The 20,064-nt window shown below is 36.9% G+C and overlaps 1 protein-coding gene across 6 annotated transcripts in view; it reads left to right on the top strand.

Annotated features, from left to right (window-relative positions):
* The first annotated feature begins 1,771 nt into the window (after window positions 1-1,771).
* Window positions 1,772-20,064, top strand: part of SLC26A7 (solute carrier family 26 member 7) — a 67,665-nt gene continuing 49,372 nt past the window's right edge. For 2 of the 6 annotated variants that reach the window (XR_015285031.1, XM_023920782.2), the window contains exons 1-3: window positions 2,461-2,743; window positions 15,842-15,952; window positions 19,606-19,778. Coding sequence is in view for 5 of the 6 variants with exons in the window: in XM_023920782.2 (XP_023776550.1) it covers window positions 2,554-2,743; window positions 15,842-15,952; window positions 19,606-19,778 (474 nt within the window). In the remaining variant the exon portion in view is untranslated. Of the gene's footprint in view, window positions 1,992-2,012; window positions 2,744-15,841; window positions 15,953-19,605; window positions 19,783-20,064 lie in introns of those variants that run through there. The other 4 variants (XM_086882999.1, XM_086882995.1, XM_086882990.1 and 1 more) reach the window with 4 other exon arrangements.

The raw sequence follows: 20,064 nt of genomic DNA, 5'->3' as shown, positions 1-20,064 counted from the left end.
AAGTTTAAACATCATGTGTGTGATACCACAAGTTTCCATTAGGGTATTATTGATGTGTTCTAGGAAAGTGGAGGGGTTTTTATGTTTCTTTAAGATTCAAAGGTTGTAATATTGAGGTATGGGCTTGTAATACATACCTATAGACGAGTTTCCCCTTAAAAATGTTGATTTCTTTGGCAGTTTGTAACTGAAATGTTGCTTTGTGCCACAGCTAACTAAGAGTATTTTCTAATTTCAGAGTTACAATGAATTTCAATAGTGATGGCATTATCAACTTCAGATTTATGGATAATGTAGTTTTTTTACTTATCAAAATAATTGTTGGGGTGAAACAAAGTTTCCACAAAAATTCCACAATAGCTGTAGGATATTTGCACTCATAGATGCACACACCCCCAGAGAGATACCATCCCTTGGTGGTGGTGGGGGACAAAAGCCTGTTGATGATGGAAATTCAAGGTGTTCACATACCAATCTGGGATTGATGAAAACTTGTCCAGTTGAACTGACTCTGCAATTAGGAGGTGGAAAAATCTCAATTATCATCATCAGCATTTTGGTGCAAGAACTTTGAGGAATGGAGAATATGTTCTTGTGTGTTTAGCAATGCTTCTTTTGTTTCCTAATGTGGGCTTTTTTTTGCCGCTGTCAGAATATTTAGAGCTTCTAGCAAACAATGGCAAAAAAAATAAAGAGGCTAGGCTCTTTTACACAAGTACCTATATTTGGGTATGTTTTTGCACATGCATATTTATGTGTAGAAATGTATTTTGATTTTTATTTAATGGTAAATACTGTTATAGTTAGAGGTACTGAACATTTCATGAAAACAAAGCAGCACCAGACTGCTGAGGAGCTCTCACTGTAGCTATGAGGATTCCTGTCCACTTCTGACTATTGAAAGAAGGAAAAGATTTGTGTTGTGAAACACTTGGCAGACATAAATGCCTCAATTATGAAGCCCTTGAACTGCCCTTTCAAGTTAGAGAACCAGAGCAAACCAAAAACACAAACTGCAAAAAGAAAAAAAAAAAAAAAAAAAAGGAGTGAATGTTTAGAGGTTTATTCTAATGAACAGCAGGAAGATTACCTGTCTTTAAAAATTGTATGTTGTTAATGGGTGGGCAGGGCAAAGAATAAGTATGACAGGAATAGTTAAAAGTAAGGGTCTGTCTCAAGCTAAGAAATTATTTCTTTCTCTTTCTTTTTGCTTTTTTCCTTTGCAATGCTGTGGGACACAGTTGTGGAAAACAACTGAATATCACTCAGTAGCATGAACTGATGCATTTGTCTTTGTGCCAGTCTACCTGTTGCATTTGGAAGCAGTCTCGTTTTTCTAAAGTTGTTTTGGATGGAAAGTGCTTCAGGTTTTTTTTTCCTTAATCTAAACAATGAAATGTAAATTAATTTTTATTTTTAAAAAGGAATATTAAAAAAAATATATTTATTTTTACTGCTTACTACAGAACAGTGATTGGAAAGACACTTCACCCATATGACGGATCTTGCATTCCAACTTCAATTTCTTTGCCATCCAGAGATACAGAAAACTTAGAGGAAAGCTTACTGTGTCCTTGCTCCATATCAGTCAAGGCATTTAAATGCCTGAACATTTAAAGCTCTTCCATGCCCTTATCACTTTGTGTCTGAGCACTTTGTTTCGTACACAAGGTGCATGACATTATTACGAGAACAAATGTTACTTGGTGAACAGTCTGTGCCGAGAGAGCCTTTGCTGAGTGGTCAGCCAAGAGCAGAAAGGACTAGCTTTGAACAAGAATGATTGTCACAAGAATTTTTGGCATTGCCCATGTGAAGCTGATACCTTGCAGTCCCTGACCGCACTTTGAGCTTGTTACTCTTGCGTTTGAGGTTTCAGCCTACAGAAAGTCTGTGTGCGTTTCCAGTAGCACTTATTGCTACCTGATGTTCTGCATTTGCTACATAAATAAGCTTTTTTGCTGGCATTTATAAGACAAAATGCTGATGGAGTAAGACAAGTCTTCTAGCATGAGCTTTACTGAGGTCTTAATGCCTTCCGCCTGCGGCCAGAAAAGCTCCCCCAGGAGAGACAAGGCTGCTCTCCCGGGCTTGGCAGGGAGATGCCTGCTCTGCTGGGCACTTCTTGCTCAGATTAGCATAGCCCAGCCTATATCACACACACACCCAGTAATACCTCATTTTGCCACTGGCATGAGGCCAAAAGCACAAGCATTACAGGGATATAAAGCGGGAAGTTACTGCAAAGAATCACAAACTAACGTGAGACTAGACCAAATTTTTGCAAACAGCAGAAAATGTGATCTTTGTTGTAGATGGCTCGTGCATTTAATGTAGATGTTTATATGACTGAAGCACTTAATAAGTGTTTTCATTGAGTATAGTTACAGAACAGCTGCAGAAATCTGAAGTGCTTCTGTTCATTTTTATTTTTTTTCTCCGTAGTTTATAACTGAAAAATCTCAGAAGAAATCTGGAGACTGACAGAGATCAGGGTGCTTCCTCAACTGTGCACTCTCCTGACAGAGGCACTGCTTTTGTGGGGTAGGAACGATGACAGGGGCAAAAAGGAAAAGAAGCACAGTCTGGAGGAAGATCCAGGCTGTTCGCTTTGAAGATATCAAAGCCTGGTGTACGAGAAGGCTGCCCATCTTGAAATGGGTACCTGTCTACAACTGGAAGGAAAATTTGGCTCCTGATACTGTTTCTGGGATGATGCTAGCCATCCAGCAGGTGACTCAAGGTACAGTCAACTCATTTCAGATTACTGTTTTATCTGGTCATATCTAATGTTGATTGAATCTAAATAAAAATATAAGGAAAAATATATAGTCTTAACTCATTTATAGAGTGAATGTGCAAATGTGGATAGAAATGCATTGTGGTATTGTAGTTAATTTCTGTGGAACTTTACTATTTATCCCATACTTTTGACAATTTTTCAAACATTTAATATGGAAGGTGAGAGAGCAGTAAATCTATTCATACTGGATATGCTTATATACAGTGTATTATCAGTTAAAGTACCACCTTTTTCTCTATTTCACACAGAAAAAAAAATATAACTAAATGATAATTGCACTATGAGATATGCTATTCTGGAAGAAACGTGTGCATGATACTGTTACCTGTAAAAATCCAAAACACAACAGGAAAAATTCACAATTTTCTGTGCATAAAGAATATTCCTGGCAGAGATATCATCCAGGGAGAAGATCTGTGGCATTCATAGCTTGTATGCTGATTTAATGCTGCATTGCATTACCTACCACACCTCTTTTCAAGCAGCAATACAAAGCAGGGGTGGAGCTAGATTTCATTTTACAGATTAAAAAAAAAAAAAGAAAAAAGAAAAAAGGAGAATAAAAGGAAGGAAAAGGAATAGCTTCCCAAACCCTGCACAATGACCTGCAGAAACTTTAAGCTCCAGTCATGTTGCTTAGTAAAGTGATTTCTGCAAGGAAATAAATGTTTTTGTCAGTTTTTGGTGTGTCTTTGATAATGTCACCTTCTTATGATAATTTCTTATATTTATCTCAGACAAATCACAATTTCTTATCTCAGATGGACTTTAACTCTTTCCATCATGTGAATGACATATATTGTTTCCTAAGTCCTCCATATTAAGTATGCCTACCTATCATTCACGTTGTTTAATTATAAAAACTCTTTTAATTGAATTATGCTGGAACTGGAAACAACTGATTTGTGTAAGTATTTGTGCTTTTAAAGTAATTAGGAACATCTGCATTGGCATGATTTAAGGACCTTAATACGGTAAGTCTGCAAAGTATCTAATTTCACTGGATGTGTGTATACAACAATTAATTAAACTGCTGCAAATAACAGTATGTTGAAATTCATCAAAAACACTATGTTAAACAGCATTTCTGCAGTGTTGGTAGTTTTAGGAAGGATTTTCATGTTTGACTCTTGTACCAAGAAGTTGTTTACTGTAACAGATAAATTTAAGATGACCCAGTGAAGACAGAAAATACAGGTTTGTTTTTTCTAGATTATTTTTAAGTACTCTAGAAACAATTTTATCCTTATTTTATGCTATTTAAAAAATAAAAAAAATTAAACTCCTGATCTGTTTTTTCTTTCTCTGCTTGCTGCTTCTCAAGATTTTGGAAAGATTTTAGGGGATGAAATAGGAAGAGAGTTAGAGACCAAAGTATTTCATCATGTTTGTGGTGCTTTCCCTAGTGTTGTAAGCATTCTAGTTACCAGAACTATCCTAATATTTTCACAGGAAAACTTATACATGGAAAGAAGTTCCATTTGTTATACAGCACAAAGGAAAACTTATACATGGAAAGAAGTTCCATTTGTTATACAGCACAAAGGAAAAAATCCCAAATTTTGAGGGGTCCTATTGTGACTGCTTTCCTCCACCCACAAGCTAAATCAAGAAATTGAGTAATGCAATGCAGAAATTCTAACAATAGTAGGGAAAAAAGGTAACTGATGATAATTGGCTTGTTGAGCATAGTGTCAACCTCAGCAACAGGTTTAAGCAAATTCAAGTCTAAGGAAATAAACCTGAGTTATGTAAGTATTTTGAAAAATGTGCAATTGTATTTGTATGCAACAGTTTTCTGAGTGATGAAAGCTGCAATCTCCAGGGTGGAGAGCAGTCCAGTAGCTTGAGAGTAATTAAGAAAGGCCTTCCAAATGAGCTGTGTTTTTCACATTTTCCTTCTGTGGGATATCTTACTCATCTGGCACTGGTCATATTCAGACTATTCAGGTTGGCAACTGCTCCGATCTGCTGTAATGTGCTTGTGTTCCAGCTTCTAATCTAAATTTTAGATAAAATTGCTGGTTTCTCTTTGTATAGTAAGGAAGAAAAGATGAAAATCACTGTCCTTATTGTGTTGTAGTGAAAGCAACAAAACTGGGCTGGGGAAGAGGAGACTGAGGGGTGTAGTGAGATGGAAAGTAAAGGCATGGGATTATCATTATGCGCTGCTGGGCATTTGTGATGGAAGAGTCATTCCTGAAACCAAGCAGTCATTCTGAAAATGTTCCTATAGTTGTTTTATTGTCTGCTAAAAAGAAGAAATAAATATTAATTCAGGAGTCCCAAAATTCAGTGCTCTTTATCTATTGAGATAATAATTGTATTGTCTCTGTATGTATCCCCTAGAGTCCTTTATCTGCTTATACAGAATATGGAGAAAGAAATGTCAAAGATAATTATGTTTCTAAAAATTCTATGAAAATATCATGTAGGAGAAAGGCCCTACAAGTTCTAACAAAAAAGAAAGCCCTTTCAAATGCACCATTTGGTGCAAAGGTCCAGCTGAACTTGACAGTCTGACTCCGAAGTCAGTCACCCACAAGTCAAAACCAGTAAAGGAAATCAGGCTTCATCGGTTCCAGCTCTTCAATATTAGTTCCAAATGTAGTTTAATAATGATGACATAGAATCCTTATTTTTACTTTGATACTTAAGGTTGAAAAATTAATCTTTGAATCTAAAATGAACTTCATGATGCAATCTTGAAGTTTGCTATATATTGTAATAGGAAGTTAAGAAATTTGAGCTTTTATATTTTGGTAATCACTACATAATTTATCTCAAAAACTTCTCAAAAATCTGTTATTGATAGACCAGAGCAAGATATCTCTAAATTAACAAAATAAATCTCTAATTTTCTTGTTGGATTAGCATTCATTGCTCTCTTCCCTTTCCCTGTAAAACTTACTAATACCCCATCAACAATCATTCTATGAAGAGTCTTCTTTCCATTTAATTCTGTATCCCTCATCCTTGTAAAAAAATTCAAGTGCTAGATCCATGTAAATGTCTCATAAATGCCTAACCTTCTTTTTCCTTTCCAAACTGAAATCATGCTAATACATCAAAGGGTCTGCTGTGCAGGTAAGTAGTTCTCAGCAAGCTGCTTTTGTGCTCTGCACTGGCCAATGAAGACTTAGTTGATTAGAGTTTATGAATATTAAGTTATTAGAGAACATCCAAAGGAGGGTAACAAGGATGATGAAGGGCCTTGTGGCTAAATGAGGAGCAGCTGAGGTGACCTGGTCTGTTCAGCCTGGAGAAGAGGAGACTGAGGGGAAACCTCATGAGGGGAGCTGGAGAGGAGGTAATGATCTCTTCTCTCTGGTGACCAGGGACATGACTTGAGCAAACTGAGTCAGAGTTGGGTTGGATATTAGGGAAAGGTTCTTCACCTGGAGAGTGTCTGGGCACTGGAGCAGCTCCCCAGGGAAGTGGTCACAGCATCAGCCTGACAGAGTTCAAGAATTGTTTGAACAATGCTCTCAGGGACATGGTGGGACTCTTGGGGATGGTCCTGTGCAGGGCTGGGAGTTGGACTCGATGATCTTTATAGATCCCTTCCAACTCGGTTTATTCGGTGAGTCTATGCCTGTGAGAGGTGGTGAATGACTGCATCTACATCACTTTTTTTCTTTCCTTTCATTCACTTATTAAGTTGTCTATCTTGATTGACAAGTTTTCTCACTTCTGCTTTTCTGAGTCTCTCCCACATCCTTTGAGGAGGAGTGAGTAGCTGGCTGGGTACTTAACTGCTGGCCAGAATCAACCCACCACAGGCATGATTCAACTGACTAAATCTAACCATCTGCTTTGTTAACATCAATTAATTATGTTAATAAGATTAGTAAATAGATTACTCTTAGTGTAATGGGATGGGCTGAGGCATAGACACTGACGAGGCAGATGTCAAAGTTTAGGTGTCTTAACCTTTATATCCATGGCATTGTGAGTAATAAACAGCTCATGTTTAACAGCTCACGGTTAAAGGCAGGTCTTACTGTTTTCTTTTCTGTTTTCATCCATTGACCTGTCATAATATAACTGTGTATTTTTTTGTGTGGCATGGTCACCCCAAACTAATATAAGAAGAATACTTTAATCAGCCTGGGTCTGAATTTTTCTTGGTTTCCTCACATGATAAAATTAAGATGCATTATGATGCAGTCTTTCCATGTAGTTAAATCTCATAAAACTGTCATCATGTTTTTTTCTGTAGCCTTCTGAACATGTGCTATAGTCCCATCATGTCTCTTCAGAAAGTAGCTGCTTAGCTCATTTTCACAGTGGTAACTTTTATTGCACCAAGCAAATTATTTGTCTTTACTTTCAAGGCCTTTCATAGGTGATTTTTCCTGAAATCATTTATTCATTTACCAAGCTCTTGACCCATCTACCATTAATCCATTTTGTTATCCTTCTTAGTTTAGTCTTGTCTTTTCAAAGAGCTTTTTGCTTCAGGATTTAAATTTTGCAGTGTATATTTGTTGGTAGTCATACCTCAGTATTTTGCTATTTAGAATGTGGGGTTTGTGTTTTTTGTTTTTTGTTTTTTGTTTTGTTTTGTTTTGTTTTTGTTTTGCTGTTTGTTATTTTCCTGGGCAGAATTGTGCACAGACACTGCTCACAAAGGCTGGCATATAGAAGCCATGTAGCTAGTACCATGACCCATCACTAAGCTTCCCTGAATTCCCTGAACACAAGAGAAATAAAGAAAAGTTTCTAAAACAGACCCTCTGCCATGCAGCTGAGTTCATTGCCAGAGGAATTATTACCAATTACCCTGCTTGAATATATAATTTAATGTATGTAACTTATTTATGTTCTCTATACAGGAAGGGGACACAGATGTGTCTGAAGAATTTTGGTCATGACATGCTGTAAAAATTAAGTGCTCTGCTTAACACTTGAAGTTGTTTTGTTCTTTCTGGATGTAAATTCCTAAAGTAGGTACCTAACTTCAGACAACATCAACCCTTTTCTAAGGCTTCTTCCAAGATCTCACTTGAGGTTTTGATAATTACAAATCTCATCTTCAAGCTATTAATGACCAGACAGACTCCTGCTTCTACAAATACATGACTTAAATTATTTATTTTATTTTTTTTTTGTAATTTTATGGTTGATGATAATACTTATACCCTTCACTTTTCATTATAACAATTTAGAGCTCTTTACATTGTCCACTAATAGAAAAGTTTATGGGTGGGGAAATTAGACACATAAAAATGTTTTTGCTTGAAACAGAGAAATTACTTATACAATACTACATTGAGAGTTAATGGTGCAAAGAATTCAGGTTTCAGTAGTTTGATACTGATATGAATGTCTAACACTGCAGCTGACTGAAATCCTTCCAAAAACCCCCAAACCTACAAAAGCTTTTTCAGCCTGTAAAAAAATGAGTACAAAAACAAGGCATGCTACTTTCTACTGAAGTATTTGGTCTGAATGGAAGCCTCAGTGCAAAATTAGAACTTTGACTCAGTTTCCTGAAGGATGATGACTTTGCCATGTGGGAAATGGTCAAGCACATGGCTATATAACTGATACCAAACAGAGAAAGTGAAACACATTGAAACTGAAGGCTGAGATGGGTAATTGCCATCTCAGGATTCTGAAAAACTAGGTAAGTGTTATTGTGGATCTGGTAACACATACCCTAGATGATTCTGTCAAATTTGGAATTATTTATATGATTGATAGTGAGCACAGTGTTGTACCCCAGTTACAAGTCTATATTGCAGATGAGGGACTGGACCAGATGCAAGCCATGGAGTTGTATTTCTATTTATTAATGATAATAACAACTATTATTATAATAATAATAATAATAATGAAAAAAACATATGCACGTAGAGCAATAAAGGACATCAGAGTGATTGATTCAGCTATGCAATTCTGAAGCAAGGCTCTAGGACAGCTGGTGGGTTTTGCTTCAGATTTATGTATGGATTCTAAAGACAAATCTGCTGCTGGTCTCAGTTAGATGTGGTTTTAATGATGTGTTGGAAAATAATTAGCCTATTTGGAAAAAAAAGGCTGCTGTGTGAGTTAGGAGGTGCAAAGAAATTGATGACCACTTGCAGTGCAGTCTGTTGATCCATTATCACAGATATAGTGTGTTGTTTTGGTTGCCTCTGTTCATGGAAGGTGATCTCAGTAGAAGAAAAGGCTAGGAGAAGGGGCAGAAAAACAAAGATTATATTTGGGAGAAAACTTAAATGGCTCAGACAGGTTAATTAAAACATGAGAAGGTTTTTTCCTTATCAGGAAAGATTTTTAAATTAAAAGGCAGTTGCAGCACATGGAGAAGTGAAAATAAAGTAACATGAATATGTTTAGATTTAAAACTGGAATTAGTTCTAAAAATATTGCATTTAAATATTGGGACATGAAGATGGAACTTCTTATCACATAATTCCATCCACAGATGTGCTAAATTACAGGCAATTGTGTTTGCTTGTCTTAAGGGGGAACAGAACACAAGAGAGGGTCTTCACAATTTTATGCCCCCTTTCAATTTTATGCTCTCTTTTGAGCTGCAGCCCAAAAAAAGAAGTGAAGTTTTTGACTTCTGTATATATAAGAAAAAGTTAAGTCAAATGTGTGGGAGTTTCAAAATTAAAACAATGCTACTGTATTTCTGATTCAGTCTTTTCTTGCAAAGTTTGTGGAATCATAAACATTATTCTGTTTCTTTTGAAATAAAGAGTTTTCTGTGTTACACTGCATGTACTCAATAGCTGCCCATTGGAAGCATGAGGGTAGAAGATTTGGACTTTCAAACTTAACAGATTGCAATGATGTCAGTGTTTGTAGTTTTAAAAAAATATTTTTTTTGTAGGCAGCTAGTACAGGGATATGCTTCACGTAGAATTTATACATAATATTGCACATTTGCTGCCTTTCCTATGACCTATCATGAACAAGAACTGCTTTGGCTCAAGAGGATTTTGGTAGGCTGTTTTTTTGGAGGGTGGAGGGCCCTTGAGACATATTTTCTCTGAAAGTTAAATATGTAGATGGCATCTGATGAAATCAGTATTGTTATTTCTGCCAACTTCTTTTATTTTTTATTCTTCAAGCCCAATAATAACTCACTGAGTCTTGGTGTGGTTTGTATGTTTTAATTAAAGTTAATTTAATCTGGAGCTGGATTTATTGCTGAACAACTAATTCCTTAACACTGGCTGGAGACCTTGACATTAAAAAAAATTAACTATACTGCCTTCCTGCATTCCAGAACTGGTGCCCAGTGTTTTGGAAGGCATGATGCCAAAAACTTTTATAATTTTTTTCTTAGCTTTTCATGGAGGAACCCCAGCTGTGTCTTCTCAAGGGTGATAGTTACCGGTGGTTTATTTCAGGCTCCGATCATAAATATAGGCATAAATATACTCTGAGCTGACTAACTGGAGCTAATTATTTTATTAAGGGGTAAAGCTGCCTTGTAAATATACATCTGGCTTACAAATAACACGCATAGATGAAATCAAATAGGCACATTAGGAAACAGAGCCAGAAAAACCTCCTACAGAATGCATTGGAGGATCCACGTAGTTCGTGATTTGTGGAAGAGGGTGTTCAGTTGAACTCTGTTATAGCTCTCCCATGCAAAGAATAATGATGTAAGCTGAATATGAAATTTAACATGCTAGTGAGTAAATGTGGGACAATGTTTCACGCTTTACAACTTTCCAGTGGAGGAGCAGAGCACTTAGGCTGCTGTGCATCCAATATTTTATTTCTAATGTCTATAAAAATTCTTCCAAGTTACACATGTGCTAATACAGACCTGTCTAACAAACTGCTAGAAATGTGAATTCAGCTTCTGGATGACCTCTGACTGCCCAGGTGCACTCTGATGTACATACATTGTATGACCGGACGAGCTGCACGGATCCCTGTGCCTTGGGGTGCCTGAGCACCATGGACAGAGGCTGAGAAACCCAGGAAATGCTGAGGAAATGACACCTCATATAATCTTCCAGATCAGAAAACCATCAGTGTTCAGATCCTTGGCCATCAATTTGCCAAAATGAATGCCCTTTTCATGGATTTCAGCAAGTCCACCTCATCTGGATTAAGGCCTGCAATCACTTATGATAGGTTTTTGTTTCTCAAAAGATTACCTCATAGTTACCTCCCTGCCAGAAGTTTCTTATGGCTTCATTCTCTGTTTATTCTTACTGAAATACAGAGAAATTTACCTATAATCCACTGTCAAAATGCTTCTTTGATTCTCTAGGTGGCTGAATTCTTCAGGTATTATGGCTGACTAGTGGATAATAGCTCATAGAACTCACTGTGAAACAACATAAAAGTCTTTGTGGTGTTTAGATATTGCGTCAAATTCAGCCTAAAGAGGTCTTAGCAATTCATCTCAGATTGTCTGTCAAGACTGATAGCCTTTTTTGAGGAGCTCTATTATAAGAAAAGAAAACAGTAGAAATTCTTAATGTTCTGTTTTGTACATATCTAAACTCTATTACATACAGAAGGGTCAAGTAGTCTTGAATAGTGAAATCATAAGCGGGTCGTGCCATCCATTCGTTTCTTGTTCCACAACGCTTGCATATTTCCCTTTTGAACATTAAGATACAAATGCCAGTATCTGGAGATCTGTAAAGTGGCAGAACAGAACAGTGTTTTCTCAAATCTCCCTTTGATGTGGTTGTCAGATGGTGCATTGGGAGAGCTGCATTTCAGAGTCTGTCAAATGCTGCGAATTCAGGTACTATGGTTAACTCCCACCAGGCTGAAGGAGACAGCTGCAAGGGAAGGAACTGCACTGAAGGATCCTTCATAAAAGAGGGGGGCTGCAAAATCAACATTGTGTAGTCTCTGAAAGATTTATGGCTCATTTTTAAGAATCTGTCCTTCTATTTTGTCTTTACATCCTTCATTTACCTCAGGCTTTGAATGACTGAAGAACCAGGGAATGATTTTAAGCTCTTGGTACTTTGTCACTAAATAAATAAGATGGAAGCTACGATCCATTTGCGTAGCCCCAAATGGCAAATGGGGCTGTTAAGTAACAGAGGTCATGCAAGCATGAGGTAAATGTCCATTGAATGAACTGATACTGAACTTCCCAGTTTTTGCAGGTTAATGATATTATTTCCAAAGGTTTGTTTTTTGTTACGAGCTTTTACAAAACCGTTGTCAAAGAACCCCCCAGAACTGTAGGTTTGTGTAGGAAAACTGCTATGAAACATAATGTAATTTTTTTTCCTGGGGTGGAAAAAAATTTCTTGTTTTTTTCAATAGAAGTTAGCTGTCCTGGAATTAGAAATTAAAGCTTGGGATATGAGTCATTGGTTGTCTGATTTCTTAGTTCTCCAAGAAGCATTTATAGGAGACTGATCAAATATGTATCAATTCTACATTTTAGAACATCCTCAGAAATTACCTTTCTTACTATATCGTAGAACTTTGTGAACAACTGGAGAAATTGTATTTTTCTGAAGCATCAGAGAGCACCCACAACAGTAGATAGCATTTTTGAGTGGGATAAGAGGAATTAGTGTCATTTAGGGTTCCATAAACCTGGGGTCTGACCGTCTTATAGTCCCACTTAAGAGTAAAAGGTTACAATTACAGAAAATAATTTGAATATGCACTCTATCAGAAAAACTTTTAAAATATATAGCTTTTTACAGTAAATACTGAATGATATTAATGTTGATACTTCTCAAATTAATTATAGGCTTAATAATTTTCCTGCTTCTTAATTTAATTTCTGCTTTGCACCTAGTATTTCCAAAAGACATGGTACAGTTTTCCTCAGATGTATTTTTCATGAGCATATTATCAGATGCAGAAAACTGTTAACTAGTTGACTATACTCTGGTGATTGATAGCTCTTCCTGTGGAAAATATTTTTTTATTGCTGTAGTTTTGGCACTAATCTGATTAGCAGAAACTTCCAACTCAAACTGAGACCTTTCTCCTGTGGTAGGAGATGGCCTTGTTTCTCTTCGTATCAAGCTTGTTATTTTGCAGTTCCTTGCATTTGACAGCAAGCAACAGTGTTGATCATCTCTTGCTGTTCAGTGTGGTGTGCCAGAGGACTGTTAAGCACCTGGTGCTAGTCACAGGTCATGGTTTTCAGTGAAAGTGTGTCCCACAATGTTATCTTATGATAAGGAGGTAGTTAAACCAAACAATATTAATGTACTGTATTCAAACTTACTGTTCAGTATTTGTTTGCATTTCTTTTCATGGAATTTATTTTCCTATATGAAAACCTTAATGTCACTGCCATGGGGGCTTCTCCATATTACCAGTGAAGATTATGTGAGATCCTTACTTTATGATCTATTTCTTTTAAGTATTACTCTTTGGAATGAAAAAAAAAAAAAGAAAATGTTTCCTGTCTTTTGACAGGAATGTTCTTGAGCAAACAGAATGCATTGCAGTGAAGTTTAATTCAAAAAACAATGAAAATTAAATGAATTAATTAAATAAGCTTAAATGTACTACTGATTACATCTTGAAAAGTATTTGAACCTTTAGAACATTTTATGCCTAATCAGAAAACCAAGTCTTTGCTGATTCTGTTTTATGGTGCCTTTCTGTTCTTAACACACTTCAGTAAGTGACATGCTTCAGTAAAAACCTAACAAACAGAGCCAGGAATCAAGTCAAAGGCTGGTAATTTTAGTTCTGTCTTGATTGCCATGACCATACCATGAAAAACGTGACACACTGCTTCTAGAAACTTAATACAAAATAATGTGAGAGGTCTAGGCATGAAATGGAGAAAAACAAAGGCCAAATTTAAATTCAGATTATCTGTCTGTACACAAGTGGTATTTATCAGCAGCAGATCATCTGGATTTATAACCATAACCAGGATTAACAAGCTCTTCCTAAAAACCTTCTAAAGTACCTACCTGGCTCATCATTCTGTACTGAAACTTGAGTATTTCCCTTATGCTTGTCAACACAGACAGGTCACTTCATTTCAATTGTTACAATTAAAATGAGAGTGAAGTTATACCAATTTTTTCTGAATACTTTACTTTTTGGAGATTAAAATGAATTAGCCTAGCATAATGCTTTATTGCAAGGCTAGAATGTATGTGAGTATTATTCAACTAGTGAATTAATTCCAAATTTTTTGTTTCCTTTTCATTTTCTTCATAGAATGGTTATAATGGAAGAGCTTTACAGTGTTAAACAAGATTTAAACATTTCTTTCTCCTATTCTCCATTTCCCCCCACCCACTCCATGCTCTATTTTGTCTGGATTGGGTCATGCAGTTCTCTCCTGTGCTGTTTTTATTCTCCTCAGGCACACCCTTCTGTGTTTCTCTTGGGTCAGAATCTTCTTTTACCTCTATTGATCATGTGGACATGGACGTTGCACTACAATTTCAAAGGGCTTTCTTCTGGTTTATGATAAGAAAAAATAGCTGCGCTAAGAGAAACATGTAGAAGTGATTCTCAGTGGATAGACTAATTACAAGGCTGAAAAACATCCTAGTCCATTTCTGTTTAAAAGAAGTTTAAATCTAAACACATTTTAAAATATCTCTTCTCCAAGTCATACTTGATAGTGCTACTTTGCTGAGCACAGTGTGGATGAAATTGATCCGTGTAGGATTCACCTCAGCAAAATCTTCACTGTGAGGTTTTTCTAAGAATGGCTGAACTGCTTCATTGAGAACTTGACACTTCTGATTTTTTTTGCATTCTTTTGCCTCCCCCCACAATGCGCACTTTGTTACAGACTCAAATGAAAATTTAAGAACAAGATTTTGAATAAAAATGTTCAGAATAGCCTCTGAAAGCCCATAAACAAAGACACTCTGTCCGTCTCCATTCAGCCCCATAACACCACCCTTTCAGGTAAAGAAAGAACTGCTTGTAAAGAACTGCTTTCTGGAGCAGTTAGGAAAGCTTGGTGAGAACAATTAATCCTACATATTTAGTTTTCTTTGGGGATTTCTCATGTACACAGAAGGCAACTCCATTCCCCAGATCTGAATCTCCTCTGTCACAGAGCACACCTGGCCACTCTCCCAGCACACACAGGTGTGCCCTGGGCTTGTGAATACACTCAGGTTGAAGATGGACTTCAGAAAAGCATCTTGTGTGTTACACAGGCCAGTCCCTTCTTCCAGACTGCATGATGAGGTATTCACCAAAATTTATGGAGCAACTGTGCAAGGCAAGTTCTCCTACTCTCATTTCCAGTGGTAAGGGCTGTGAAAGGGGCGCAGAGCCTGCTGATCTGGGAGTCTCCTGCTGATGACTTGCAAGAAGCCAGTGCAGTCTGACTTGCCATCTTAGGTATCTCAAGCTGAAAAGCAACCAAATCTGCTCTTTGCAGGACTGTCTCTGTTGAAAGTTGAGTTCCTCTCCAAGACTTTCTAAGAAAAGGGTGGATGCTATCCTTTATGGCTAAGCAATGAAGGTAATTAGTAAGTCTATAAAGTTAAACCTGAACCAATTCCATTCGTTCTCCATCTCAACGTGAAAGTCAAATACTTTCTGTTTTTGAACAGTCAGCTTTAATGGTAAAAGAAATGTTAATATCTAAAGGTTTAAAAACTCCAGGCACCTAAAAGAGGATGAACTCTGGAATATTTTTTTGTTTAAGAAATTAGAAGAAAGCAGACTGAAGGGGCTCCATCCAAACCAAAATTACAAGTTTTGAAACATTTGTAAGAAATGACCATCCCACTGCCTGCAGACTTGGAAGTCTCAAACCCATGTTTGTAGGGTGGGGGTGAAACAATGCTGCCTCCTCCTGTGAGGCCTGGCTATTGAAAGAGTCTTGGAACCACTGATGGAGACAGCTTGGAAACATGGTAGGATATGCGGATTTTGATGATGAAATGAAAATTTCTGATCCTTATTGTACAGTAGCTCACTCACACTCTATGTTTTAATAAAGGAAGGCAAGTTTTTTCCTGCTCTTAATAAAATTATAGACATTTCCTCATAAAAATAAAAAATAAGAAAGCAAACAGTACAGTTTTTTCTTCATACTGTGAAGTAATTCTCTTTAACTTTCTATAGGGCTGGCCTTTGCTATTCTGTCTTCAGTTCATCCAGTTTTTGGTTTATATGGATCTTTCTTCCCTGTCATTATTTATGCCATATTTGGAATGGGACGTCATGTTGCAACAGGTAAGTGTCTGTTTGCTAAAGTCATTTTCAAAAATAAGGAACTGGATACTGAAATTTATTCTTGTTTAAAGGTTAATGGAAGGAAAATTATCTATGATTAAATAGAAATAAGATGTTTTTGTGCTTCTCTTTACAACTATTTTTTGTCAGTTTAAGTACTTTAAAGAGCCTCATTAAGAAAATATTGGAGTTACTCCCACCATTATAATTTAATATTGCATTGACACTTCCTTTGTAAATGTAATTTAGTAAGAGCTTTTGTATTTTAAATCTGCTTTAGAAATCTGCTTCAGGCTAAGAGTTTAACAAAGGTCTCTGCCAATAAGATGCATGTAAATGGAAATGAAAAAGCTTTGACTGACTCTTAAACCATAGAAAACACACATTACCTGTCACCTGTCTAAAACACAAATCCTGCATTTCTCAGGAAAAGAAAAACAAAAACGACCTTCTGAGCACACTACCTGATATTGCATTAAAGCTAGAGACTCTCCCAATGAGGACTCTTGTCCTCTCACAGGGTAGTTGGGTAGGCAGTGAAAAGTGCTGCCTGGCTACTCTGCCTGTAGTTAAGAGTTACTTGTTTACCCTCAGCAGAGCCACAGCAGCTGAAGAATTGAATGGCTTTGTTCTCCCCGTAGGTTGATGAATGATCTGTTTCTGAGCCCAAAGATATCAAATTATAGAGGGCAGCTGGGAATAATACTCATTAGACTGAACCACAAATTCTTTGCAGCACAGAAGTGGGCAGTGATGGCCCCTGAAATTTGCAAGAAGGATGAGATAGGCCCAGTAGCAATGCACAGCATGGCTGGGTAAAGGGAAGGAAAGGGTAAGGGAAGCAGCCCCTGTCGCTGTCAGATTTAAAAAGGAAGGAAGTATCTCTTCCTTGAAGAGGAGAAAATCTCCAGAAAGGAAAAAAGGTGGTTCTGGGTAACCACACTCAAAATGTGGAGTCTGATTGCACAAGTGTATGTAATGTTCTACTAAGAAGTTAGCAACACATTTCGAGCTCCCTTTTTGATCAAAAATATTCAGTTACTTTCTGAAAGAATAAAATTCTGAACAGCTATAAATTGTCTTAGAGAAAAATAAAAGCTGAAAGGTTTTTTTCCCCTCCCTAGATGTACAGAAAGCATTTGAGCCTTTTGATGTCCAGAAAGAATCTGTGGATATGTTAGTGTCCAAATGTTGTAATGAGTAAGGGACTGTACTCAACTCATGTTAAAAGGGAAGCATTCCAAAAAAAGGTGGAAATTTAGAATATGGAAAATAAATTTTACTGTTGAATACAGATAGATTAAAACTTTAGCCTATATTAAAAAGCTCTTTCAAAACTAAAAAAAAAATAGAAATGTATTGTCAGAAGTTTATTGGTGTAAGATTATTAAGAAGACAAGAATCCATCATATGTAGGAAAGTAGATAAGTAAGCACCTGGCTGACATAGATTCTAGTAATGAAAACAGATGACAAAATAGGTGAGTACAAGATGTTAAGTCTGATGTTTTATCACTGGGAGAGAATACTGTTCAGGGAATGACTTGCTGAGTTCCACAGCTTTATGTCTGCAGTTTTCTGCATGGTCCTTGGTGCGGAAATTCTTTCCATTCATAATTCTATTTCAAAATTTAATCTCAATCCAAAAAAAGGCAACAAAAGCGTTTTCTTGCACACAAGGGATTTTTTTTTAAATTAATAAATTTGAGTGACATATACTGTTGGTCTTCTCAGAAGGAAGGTGTCGTGCACTCGGTCCCCCAGTCTCAGTTAAGGCATCACGGTGTGTAGCTGAGTGTGTAGGAGCTGTACTGCCTGTCTCAAATACTCCACATTCCTTATGCACACTGGAGACAATCTCCTCACTTTCCAGAATTTTCTGTAAGATCTCTGACGCTCTCCATACGTACACAGGCTGTAAAAGTGTCCTTTGTTAGAGGAGGCAGCCATATTAGTATGAAATGAAAAATTCATCAATGGCCCTGCTCTGCTAACTTTTATTCACTTGAAATGTCTCTTCTTTGAAATAGCTGATCTACTTCAAAAGATTTTTCACCTGAGCAACAAACATGTACCTTTTTCTTGACTTTTGTTAACATAATTGATTTTTAACCATCCTCAGAGACATCTTTATCTGCCATAAATAACACAAGTCTTTGATTTAAGGTAGAATTTCATGTGAGCTGTTTCCAAATTTAATTTTATGCAAACATCTTACAACCATAAAATGGCCAGGTTTAGAAGGAACCTTAAATATTTTCTAGTTCCAACCCCTCTGCCATGGTCAGGGACACCTTCCACTAGGTCAAGTTGCTCAGAGTCACATCCAACCTGGCCTTGAAACTTCCAGGGATGGGGCAAAAAAAGATATGTATAATCAGACCCTATTGGAGAGGAGTTAATGTGGCTTCTGTAAAGGAAAATCCTACCTCACTACCTTCTAGACTACTGTATGAGTGTCAACAAGTGCATGGAGAAGGGAAATACCTTGAATGTAAGATATCAGAACAGTCAAACAGCTACTGATAAGGTTCCACACCAAAGGTTACTAAAGAAACTAAGTTGTCCTTGTGATAGAAGAAAAGTCCTTTTATTAATTATTAGCAGGTTGAAAGATATGAAGCAAAAGGCTGGACCTCATGGTCATTTCTCAGGGTGGTGGTATCCCTGGTGGGTTCCTGAGCAATTCATGCTGTGAGCTTTACTCTGTGAAGGGCAAGGTGAGGGCAGGACTGTGTTCACCAGGTCCTGCAGCAGTAGAAAAAAACGAGTTCAGAGAGAAATTGCTTTAAAAGACCTTTAAAGTATAGATTAAAGAAAACAGTCCACCAGATGCTGGACTTCTGCAACCTGCTCTCAGAAGACATTGTGGAAGGAGAAATTACAAGCAGGTTCAGACAAACCTTTGACAAATCTCTGAATGCTAGTCCACAAACAAAATCAGAAGGGGCCACTCTAGCACAACAGCTATGGATGCTGGCAGTAAGGGCAATGGCCCACAGAAAATGGCCAGGCTTGTGTGCTTTCCCCAGGTAACACCTCTGACTGTCACAGCTGGAGGCAGAGCACTGGGCAAGATGGGCCACTGGTCTGGCATGGCAAGATTTTCATATGCTCTAATAGCTCTTTTGTTTGTGTCTTTTCATGTTAAATTGTCATCCTCATTTATGTGTCATTAAATGTGCTTTACCTCTCTCAGTAAATAAATGTTTTTCTCATAATTTGCCTCCATTTATTAGAGTGCTAGGTACTATTTAATGGGCTAGGTACTATATATAATGAGAATTAATTGCCCTAGAAGTCTGAATGGTGAACACTTGGGATTCTCAGACAAATAGCTGCTTCATCACATTAAAAGCATTTCTGATAACTTGAAATCATTGTAAATTATTGTATTTAAATCTCTTTTGTAAACCTGTCTTAACAAATGTGCTAAAAAAAAAAGATTTACATTTAATTTGCCTGTATAAATGGTATTTTATGGGAAGAAATTGTGTTACATGGAAAAATTACCTTAAAAATTGTTCTTATGATGACAGGTATATACAAAATGGCACTTTTACTCATAATGGCCATTTTGAAAAAAAGACCATGAGTGATGAGTACAGACACATATACAATTATTAGTGATTAATGTATGGCTTTTTTTTGCAGGAACTTTTGCTCTGACTTCCTTAATATCTGCCAATGCAGTTGAACGTCTTGTTCCTTCAGCCAGAACTAATTTCACTGCAAACAACAATTCAGGAATTTTGGGTTTGTCAGAATTTGAAATGCAGAGGATTGGAGTTGCAGCAGCAGTTTCATTTCTAGGAGGAATCATTCAGGTTGGTGGTGATCACATTTTCTGTGTGCTGCTGATGTACTGCCTTCATGACAGCTACAACATTTGTAATACTTTTTATACTTCTCTGAGAAAAACTAATGAAAACATCTGCTTCAATGGTCATAAATGATTAAATTAATGTGCTTTAAGAATTTGCTACACTTTTGTTGAGATGTAGTAATTATCTGTATACATGCTCCCAGTGTTTTACTATATGAAGCAAAACCACATTCAGTCAGCTCTACTATAATATTCACTTGCACTTAGTGTCCCCTTTTCTTCTCCTT

The sequence above is a fragment of the Cyanistes caeruleus genome, chromosome 1 (assembly GCF_971803275.1).
Source record: "Cyanistes caeruleus chromosome 1, bCyaCae1.hap1.1, whole genome shotgun sequence".
NCBI lineage: Eukaryota > Metazoa > Chordata > Aves > Passeriformes > Paridae > Cyanistes > Cyanistes caeruleus.
Note: the sequence above shows the minus strand (reverse complement) of the source record. Positions and strands in the feature narration are given on the sequence as shown.